Raw genomic sequence first — 10,572 nt, forward strand, 5'->3', positions numbered from 1 at the left:
ATACTCCGCCTCCCGCAACTTCCGTGCAGTACAGTAAAAAGCTGCGAGTCGCGTTAGCGTACCAGAAAAGATAACCAGAAGGGATCCTCCATTGCGCGCTTTTTGGTCGACGTCCGCGAGCACGTCGACGAAACGAAAGCTTCAGGGCAGGTTTAGTAGCGCATAATGGCGCGACCCTGCCTCCTCCATTCTACGGGAACACTGCAGCCAGACTCCGCCGCCGAATGGTTCACGCGAGCCGTAGTTTTCGCCCCACTGCGCGGATATCGCGAGGCGGAGTATAACGAGCAAAGGCGACCCGCGAGTGTGCTGCGTGCGTTTGCTGGCTGCCGCCAGGCCCGAGCTGAGAAAAGCCCCTCGCGAATCCAGAGACAAAAGGAGAAGCGGAATTCGGCCGAAAGCAAGCATCGCGAAGCGTGAGAGCGCCACGGTGCGGGCCTACGAAGGCAAAACAAAGGCCGCGTTAGTATAGTGTAGTAGAATGCTATAGTACACTATAGCGTTATAACTAATTCACTGTAGCGTAAGTGGCGCCCCTTTTTAGCGACATCAGGCGCACCGCACTCCCTGACGTCGCGACTGAGGATTGCTGCTCAGCATATACTGATGTTTTATTGAACGGGTGTGAGCTAAACCGTGCGCCGGTTGTTCCCGAATGGGATGGGAGAATATTTAGGATGCACTTCTCGCCTTCTCGCCGTTGTATGTATGTATATATGTATGTAGTATGTATGTAGTATGTATGTATGTATGTATGTATGTATGTATGTATGTATGTATGTATGTATGTATGTATGTACGTATGTATGTATGTACGCATGTATGTATGTATGTATGTATGTATGTATGTATGTATGTACGCATGCTGTATGCTATGTATGTATGTATGTATGTATATATGTATGTACGCATGTATGTAGTATGTATGTACGCATGTATGTATGTACGTATGTATGCATGCATGCATGTATGTATGCATGCATGCATGCATGTATGTATGTATGTATGTATGTATGTATTTATGTATGTGTATGTGCGTGTGTATGTATGTAGTTGTCTGGGCTAGTGCAGTAGCGGTCTGACAAACACGGCTACTGATACAGCTGAGCACGTTCACATCTTTTCCCGGTTGATTTTTTTTTTCGAGCGATTATAAACACATGACACACAAGCTGCTTCATAAAATCTAACGCGAACTTAGCAAATACTAACTATAGCTTGCTTTCGCAAGTAAAGCTTTGCGTGGTTAGACATCTCGGAGGCACATAAGACACAAGATGCTTCAGACATGACGTTACGAAGCAGCTACGAACGCCAAGAACAAGCCCGCTCTCACTAGCAAACAGAAATACCAATCACCGAGCCCTATAGGCAGCCGCGTTTTTCCAGAGATAAGCAGCGCCATAAACACATCTCGGCCGCAAACACCGGAGGCTCTGCGGCCCGACAACGCTCAAAGCCGAGCGAATTCTGGCAAGACTGCAAACCAAAGTGAAGAGCGAAATGCGCCAATATTATATAAGACGCGCCGCAAACAAGACCCCACCGGCCAAGCTCCTGTCGAAGACGAGGGTGGATAGGTGATGAGGAGAAGGGGGGTGTGCAAGTGAGTTAGATGTCCGAGGCGCGCGGTTCGGGCATCCACGAAAGAAGACAAGTAAGGGGGCTTTGAGTTGGACAGCACGAGCTTCCGCGCAGGCTCGAGTGTGGGCCACCACCGAGAACGCTTCACCTTGGCAGCTCTCGAAAATAACCAACACCCCCTGGGTTGCCGCGTTTCTATTTCGACTTTTTTTTTTTTTTTTAGCCGCATTGCTTTTCACGAGAGGCAACTTCCCACTCCTGGCACCCCACGTCCCCGTTCACAATTATAAAGAAAGAAAGAAAGAAAGAAAGAAAGAAGAAAGAAAGAAAGAAAGAAAGAAAGAAAGTCACGGGCGCTGAAAAGAAGGCGATGGTTTATTGACGAAAGGCGCTGTTATCGCCTGGCTCTCGGCTCATACCGGCGCGGCGAGGTGAAAGTATAGAGTCTGCTTCGCCTAATGGGGGGAGGCGAAATTCCACAGACTACTATATTTTTGTTTTGGCTTCTCGGTGTGTTGCATGCTTCTAGACCGTGCTGAACGTTTAGCCCCACAATGCGGACCAGGGACAAGACGAGAAGGCGGCACACACATGTAGTAGCCGACTTAAGCAGCTTACGACTCTCTCGTATCCCGCAATATTTATAGCTCTTTACGAGCAAAATCGAGATTACTAGTATTACAAAACGTGACCACTTCTTGCAGTTCCTTTTTTCTTTTATACCGATTAGACCATCGTTACATTATATACACTTTATTTTGTATATTTGTATACCTCGACCTGTACTGTAAATCGGCGTTTCCTACAGGCTAGGGTGGTTCGTAAAAACAGCGAACGGCCGATCGACATGAAGTACGCTGCCGGCTCGCCAGAAAATCTTACGAGACAAATTTTCGAGACTTCAAACACATAAGTGAGCCGCAATTTGTAGCTAGCGCGCAGTTTCGAATTCAACATTGTTGTTGTCCAGTGCCATAAATTTTGCGCAATGTGAAGCTCACCTTCCACCGAAGGATTGTTTCCGTTTACCTCAGAGTGTTTGTTTATTTATATGGTGTTCTTTAAAAGATGGCAGAGGCGAAAAGGTGTCGACAGTGGCGTATCTCCACGAATGACAGAACTGATCGCGACAGGCACATGTCTTGAGTGTCGTATCGTGATTGGTCAGAGGGCTGGCACAGGCGAAACACGGTCAACCGCTGTTACGAGCGAACGCCGCGGCGCTGCCCAATCACGGCAACCGAGCGAGGACACGACTCCGAAGGCGTTGGCCAATCACGACGCGGATTTGCATGGCCCGTCTCAAGTGTCCAATTACGACAGGCACCGGCGCGTCACCAAAATCAGGAATTTATTATATCTTTAGCGCGCAAAGTCACGCAAATCTGGTTCTGCGCTTAGCCGAAAGAAAGCTCTAACTTAAACGTTGCTGCACCGTATTCGCGGGACAAACGCGTAGACGCAGAAACTTTTCAAAATAAACCGGGAGCGGCTGCTTCAGAAGTTTAAGGAGCCGCCGTTACCGGCACCATCGTAAACACGGAGGTAAACATGGCTGTATAGAGCGGAGCTGCGCCAACAACGGCAACAACAAGAAAGTGGCTTTTTTTGGCGGCGAAAACAACTAACATTTTGTTTACAACGCTCCAGTGGCAATTAAGTATCGCGCCTCACAGAATACAGCAAGAAAGTGCGCTGGAGAAAGAAAAAAAATGATATTAGTAGCCAGCAAACGAGCGTGAGAGCAGACAGTGGGTAAACACAGGAGAAGAAAGAGAGGAAGAGGAAAACGAGCTGGATGAAGAGGTGTGAGCAAGGCAGCAGGAAATGTATATGCTTGCTTTGAAGCACGAAACGAGAATTTCGCTAACCACGATGCAACAGCCGACACACCGTCGCCTTCATTCGACAACACGAAAAACGCCACTGAACACGCGTTTGTTTTTGTTGTTGTTGTTGTTGTTGTTGTTTGTGTGCGTGTGTGTGTGTGCGTGCGTGTGCATGCGTGCGTGCGTGCGTGCGTGCGTGCGTGCGCGTGCATGCGTTCTATGCAGGAGAAACCAAAAATCTGCTAAATGAAGGAAAAAGAAAAGAAAGCGGCGTGGGAGGAGAGCGGGTGATGTGGGAAACGAAAAGAAAGGTGGTCTATACATGCGCCGTTACGTAAACAAGAGTACGCCGACCGCTCGTCTTCGAGAGGATCAGCGTCGAGAGAACAATCAACTCGTTTCTCGCGCTCTGGGTAAACGCGCCCTCGACCTGGTCGCAGAAAATGAGAGAGCCCTGAACAAACGAGCCTCTCGCGAGTCTATTTATCTTCAGGGTCCGTATCCCACGAGAACGATCTTACTGCGGAACTGTATCAGCAGGCGCCCGACAATCGCGACGTTGGACATGATTATTCTCGAAGGTGACTAGCCAATGGCAAACGACCTTCGCGATCGAGAACTTTGTGAAATCCGCGCCGTATTACTGGTGACGCTCGGTACAGGCTGCGCGCGGCCCAAGGAGGTTTAACAAAAAAAGTTGTCGCAGTTTCACCTGAAAGGCGAAGCATCAATTGCGATAGCAAATTTGAAGAGAGCTATACGGAGTAATGATAGCAGCTTTATCAGCTGTATAAACTTGGACATGCAGCAGCACCGGCAACACGCAGAACTGTTGTCGACGCCGCCGGCGTTTTGCCCGCGTTCGCTCAAAATGCGTGCGGCGTTGGTGACTGTTACCGGAGCCTCTGATATAAATAGGCACTTGGTGCCGCAGCTAAACGTCGCCTCCCTTCCCTGCCCCTCCCCCGCCCTCCCCCACGGCTTCTCGCGCGTCGGAAGAATGTGCGTTTGCTCTACATATATGGTGATTGTAGAGGAGGAAAGAGACGCCTACTTCTGCAGCCCTTAAGGGAGCACAGCGCAGAACGCGCGTTTGTTCTCCGCCGTGCGTTCACTCCCCGTGATAGCGCGCGTCCCTCGCGCTCTTTCACTCGCACATACAGCGTTCGGCGGCGCGCGGCGATGGCGCTGAGCCGTGCTCCCTCAAGGGCTGCAGAAGATAGCGCCAACCTTTCCCTTTCCCTCAAGAACCACTTACCTACCCGCGCGGCGACGATTTCATCTGCATTGACGTCATACGGAACCTCACGGCGACGGCGACGGCGACGGCGACGGCAACGGCGACGGCGACGCCGACGGCAGAAATCTGCTTTTGAGTGTCCATATAATTGCTATCGCAATAATAGGCACTTGGTTCCGCAGCTAAACGTCGCCTGCCTTCCCTCCCCCTCCCCCACGGCTTCTCGCGCGTCGGAAGAAGGCGCGTTTGCTCTACATATATGGTGATTGTAAAGGAGAAAAGAGACGCCTACTTCTGCAGCCCTTAAGCGAGCACGGCGCGGAACGCGCGTTTGTTCTCCGCCGTGCGTTCACTCCCCGTGAAAGACGCGCCCCTCGCGCCCTTTCACTCGCACATACAGCGTTCGGCGCGCGGCGACGATTTCTTCTCCAAATGACGTCATACGGAACCTCACGGCGACGGCGACGGCTACGGCGACGGCGACGCCGACGGCAGAAATCTGCTTTTGAGTGTCCATATAATTGCTATCGCAATAAAAACAATATTTTATACCTAGCTCCTTGGTGCGGCCTAGGCCGAGGTACCACCTTGCTCCAAGAGCGCGGAATGAGCGGACAAACATTACAAAGTGGTTGCTTTGTGCGTTGTGTAATGCTTGAGGAACTTGACATAATCCTCACAAAGTTTTTTTTTGTTTCTATAGCAATTATATATAGACACTCCAGGAGAATATCCGCCGTCGCCGTGATGTTCCGTATAAGTCTTAGTGGGATAAGATTGCGGCCTCGCTTCGTATGCTGTGAGGTGCGAGTGAAAGCGTGAGCCGAGAAGGAGGGTGGCTTGATCTCGCACGTTCAAGGAAGCAAGGCATGGCGGATGCGCGCCATTTTTCCATCGCGCGCAAGGCAGCAAGGGAAGTGCGGGGGAAGGGAGGGGGGGGGGGGGGGTTAATTCAGATCATAAGCGAATGGATAGAAGTTTATACAGCACAGGAAACTACTATCCTCAGTTCGTATAGCGGTCTAATAATTTGTTATCGCAATCGATGTGGACTTCTATACTTCTTCTGAGACAACCACAGGATGTCTACAGGAAACGCGAGTGAGCTTGCACTTCTTGGCGACTAATGCATGCAAACACTACAAACGCTGGCACAGATTCACAGCTTTATTGATAGGATAGACTCGTGGTGGAAATTAGAAATTATGGCCACAAGCATCTTATGATATTATGGCCACAAACATAAACTACTGCCGCGCGTTAGTACACAGAGACTGCCTATGCTGCTTCAAAAAGGAAAGAATAAACAGACGCCTACCGCGTTGTCACGGAGCGGCATATTTTCGAATGGTTTGGACGCTGATTAACGACACGCCGAATTACGAGCGGCAAACACGTGGGCTCCTGACTGTGCAGCGTACAATGCATTCGACATCGACACGCCGAATTACGGGCCCCGAAGTGTGCGCGTACGGCCACGTGGTAGTGCTGGGATCAACCTTGGCCCTTGACAGTGGGAGAGAGGCTGATCTGCGGTTCTTCGTCCATAGTGGGAGTGCGGCCAAGATTGTTGGGAGCTAAGAGAGCTGAATTCGGAGAATGCTACGTAGCGGCAGTTTCCCTACCTAGGGAACTAGGGAAAGGAGAGGCTATTTAGGCGCATGTTTTGGGCCCTGCTGATTAGTCTAGAAGCTGAACCTATGCGCTGCTGAGAAGCCGTTGGGGGGCTAGTGCCGTCCAGTATCGCCTGGGCCGCCTGGCCACGTCGGAACTCCGAGGAACTTGTTGACGTACGAGACGTCAAACCAGCGTCTGCAACGAAGCTCACGGTAGTTCACCTCAAGTTAGCTCAACCTGCTTGAGAGAAGTCGTCAGATCTAGACTCCCGGGAAACCCAGCCCAGCAATTCGCATCCACCTCGACAAGATCGGCCACCAGCATTCTTCGGGAAAGCTTTGTGCGTCGACTTCATGGTTTATGGACTTGCTGCTGCTGTCCGGCCACGCGTATGACATCGTTTGTTTCCATTTGTTTCTTTTGAACTTTGTTTAGTGAAATGCTGTTAAGTGTATTCTTGTGTATTTGATCTTCGCACTGTTTCATTTTTAGATGTACTGTTAATCGCTCGTATTTATTTGTCCTTATCATTGTGTATATTAAGCTCAGGTGTGTCAGTCTGTCTTGTGTCTTTTTTTATTATTGTATTTATTAATCTGTGTGTATTTATTAGCCGATAAATATCTTGTTTTTTTTGTTTACTCCCGACTCTGACTCTCTTCACTGTGTTCGCTTGCGTACGGAACGACCAACCAGCTTGTCTACCCCGTCGATCGACTTCGCGCCGACGACGAATCGGGGACAGCTGTGACACGCGTCATCCGCTCTGAGAGCTCCAATCCCCTGAGATGCACAGTGTGTGGTATACAAAGATCAACAACACTCTATTTATGTTGTTGAACTAGTCGTAGAAAGACTGAAAGCTGGACTTACCCCGATCTGGCTCCTGCAGACGGTCCACTGCGTAGCGTTTCGTCGGCGACGGTCCCGGGACGCGAATCGCATGCATGTCGAGTAGGGAATCATGCCGCCGGCGGCGACGATGCGCTAGCAAGCGAATGCGACGTCACTGACTCGACACGACACTCTGGTGTAGTTCGCAAGGCGACACGGATCCGTGGCACACGTCACTTCGTGGAGAGGGAGGGGAAATGAGGCGATCGACAGAAGGGTCACAGTGCACAGTAAGAAAGAGTCCGGCGCATCGACGCTTGATCACTTCGCAGGACGACTCCTTCGGGTCGATTCGACGCGACAATTCGAGGAGGCTTGAGCGTGATAAACAGTTCGTTTCTTCTCCGTCTAAAGCGCTTACTTCTGGCCTGCAGTCGTAACGTTCTGCGAAGTCGACGTGTGTACTTGGAGGACTCGACGGGTCGATTTTTCCAAAGAGACTACTTTTAAAGAAAACCGACGTTCAGACTTACGCGTTGAGACCTAACTGAAGTTGCTTGCTTTATCTAGAGCTTCTCTTAGCTGTGACGTACTAGAGGCTTGGCCCAAAAGATCTAATGGTCGACTAAAGTGCCAATCTCAATTCGCGCTATTGCAGACAGGAGCGTGTTTCTAGGGATACGGATTTTCATTTGTGTCAACAACAACACGACGTCCCCGAGGTTTTTCGGTAAAAAAAAAATTGTTTCGATGATTATCACGGCTTGCTGTCGAAGCCAAGTGGTGTAAGAGCGCACTTGAAATGATGAACCTGAGTTTCCGTTTTCTTACGCTGAATTCACCTAAGTGAGCGGAATCTTGACGCGAGAAAAACTATAGACAGGTACGATGAAGTACGTAGCGATGAGAGTAGTTCTCGAAGACCACTGGGAGGCGTTTACCTCACCAGCGGTCTCTCATTTTTGTTCACAACCTTGGAATCTGCGCACTTCTGGTAGCGCGCTCACTTTGAAGTGTCCTCAGATGAGTTCCGACACACTGGATGTTTCACGGATAACTTTTAGCAGACGACGCCCGCGAAACTCTTAGCAGACGACACGGAGGACAGTATTTCGTGTTTGCCAGTCACAGGTGAATCGTCCGAACTGTGCCCCGGGTTTCTGTTCAAGGTGCGCTGTGTGTAAGTTGAGCCTTAAGGATTCGTTCGACAGCGCTTGGCCACAAGTTCACAGATACTGCCCCAGTCAAGGTCAGCTACAAGGTCACAGACAATGACACAGACGCTTAACCCACGGCGATTGTTCCAATCTAAGAGGATGGAGGTGTTGTTGCAGGTGTCTAAACACACGACAAACGGGTTATTCTAAACATATAAATAAGTGAAAGAAAAGGATGTTTGGGGAGAACTGCACTTCGATTCAGTCCGCAAACACTGTCAATTGACTTACTCCCGACGCACCCACTCAAATATGTTATCCGTCTTTCTCACAGCGGACTAGCATACAAACTGACGTCAATGTTAGGAGACAACAGTTCTAAGATGTGTTATTGACAAGACGACCAAGTGATAGGACAGTGCCCGATTACGTATTAAAACCCCGAAGACGCTACAAGGTTTAGGAGAAACTCGAAGGTGGTGCTTAACGACTACCGACAGACGAGACGATCTTTAAGCCTAGAAAGTCCGCTTTCGCTCTAAAGTGACACCTTACACCTTCACGGTACAGCTGCAAGACAACGTTATTTGATTCGAAAAACGTTTCCAGTATTGCCAGTGAGCGTCGTAACAGCCTTGAGGCGATGAAAGAGCGTACAAAGAGCTGGTCGTAGGTGAACACGATGATCACGCTTTTCGCACAACGTGACAGCTAAGACACGTGACGTAGATGGACAGAACAGCAAAAGTACGTGCGATACAATCGGTACGTAAAGTTGAGCGGCGACTTCAGCGAGAATCCGGCGAAGCCGAATTAAAGTCGCAGACTACGGGTTTGCGGACTGCGACAACTCGATGATGAACACCAACGAGCACGAGCTACAGACGACAGGCAATGAATGGGCTTGGTTGGTCACGTGACAATGACGCTGTCAGGACGTTCTGGGTCACGTGCACGCCGCAGCGACGACGTCGCACACACAGTACGGTCAAAATTGCGACCCGACGAAGGGATGGGGGGGGGGGGGGGGGGGTCGCAACCGAGTTTGGCAACGAACCACAAAGGCGACCAGACGACAGAAGCGATTCCACGACAACGCTTGGGTCCGGGAAACGAAGAACCGTCGGGACACAGCGGGCGGAAGTGACGTGTTTTGGTGACGTAGGGCTAGAAGGTCGGTGCAGCGCAAGAAGAATCCTGACGTTGTTGGACCGTAGGAAGGACGGGCCGGCGCCCGAGGAAGAGGAGGAAGTCACCTTCCTCAGGACTGTCTCCGGCCGCGCACCCACTCATGGCTTCCGGTTCCACGACTCTGCAACAATAAAAAAAGAAGAAGAAAGAGATTGAGCTGAAGGCGCACGACGACGGAGTCACGGGTGCTACGGCAATGAAGGACAGTTAAAGTATATCTGGAAAATACGTGAGCAACAGCAAATAGCAGGAAGGTTAGCGTGACAAAAACACTTTATTCAGACATTTATGAATATCTGAAGACATATCCTATGGACCAGGACATTCGTCACCTGATGCGTCAGCGACTTTTTCTCTGTGTCTGTGACCAATGCTTAATGCAGAGACCCAAGCTCATGAGGAGAGACGCCATTACGCCTACTGGTACAGTTTCTAGAAAACACGAAAACTTATCCCAAGTTGGCACTAGAAGCTGGAACCATGCGCAGGATCAATGTGGGGCCACATCGAGCCCATGTACGGCCGATGTCGCCCACTATAGCACGTACACTGGCTCTACCTGTCACTGGTATGACTTGGCGGCGTGCCACAGACATACTCGCATAATACATGCCGGCGCTATATTCGCAACTAGGTTTGACACCGGACTATAGTTGTCGTTCCATGTTATTATTATGAATTACAGCCCACACCGGGACAAGAACAGAAAATTACGAAGACAAGCGCTGACTTGCAACTGTTTTCTTTAAATTTCTCGCGAGTAACACACACATATATATATATATATATATATATATATATATATATATGCACACGTGAAATATATAATCCATAAATAAATAATAAAACCAAATCCTGATCCGGTGTGTGACTATGTGCCGACTATATTCACACTGTCCTGCATATACTCACTCACTCACTCACTCACTCACTCACTCACTCACTCACTCACTCACTCACTCACTCACTCACTCACTCACTCACTCACTCACTCACTCACTCACTCACTCACTCACTCACTCACTCACTCACTCTTTTACGAACGACCGAACGAACAGCTGCGTTGTCTAACGTACGGCTAAGTCGTTGTGTAATTTATCCTAAACGCTGTAAACAACTT

General features: G+C 49.7%; 1 protein-coding gene across 3 annotated transcripts in view; it reads right to left on the reverse strand.

Moving 5' to 3' along the window:
* The window catches only part of LOC119431325 (uncharacterized), a 179,698-nt gene extending 171,207 nt beyond the window's left edge, over window positions 1–8,491 (reverse strand). For 2 of the 3 annotated variants that reach the window (XM_049657475.1, XM_049657472.1), the window contains exon 1: window positions 7,144–8,491. In XM_049657475.1, the coding sequence (XP_049513432.1) occupies window positions 7,144–7,236 (93 nt within the window). In that variant the 5' untranslated portion in view covers window positions 7,237–8,491. The remainder of the gene's footprint in view (window positions 1–7,143) is intronic. The other variant, XM_049657473.1, reaches the window with a different exon arrangement.
* Window positions 8,492–10,572: the final 2,081 nt, after the last annotated feature.

The sequence above is a fragment of the Dermacentor silvarum genome, chromosome 10, assembly GCF_013339745.2.
Source record: "Dermacentor silvarum isolate Dsil-2018 chromosome 10, BIME_Dsil_1.4, whole genome shotgun sequence".
Classification (NCBI taxonomy): domain Eukaryota; kingdom Metazoa; phylum Arthropoda; class Arachnida; order Ixodida; family Ixodidae; genus Dermacentor; species Dermacentor silvarum.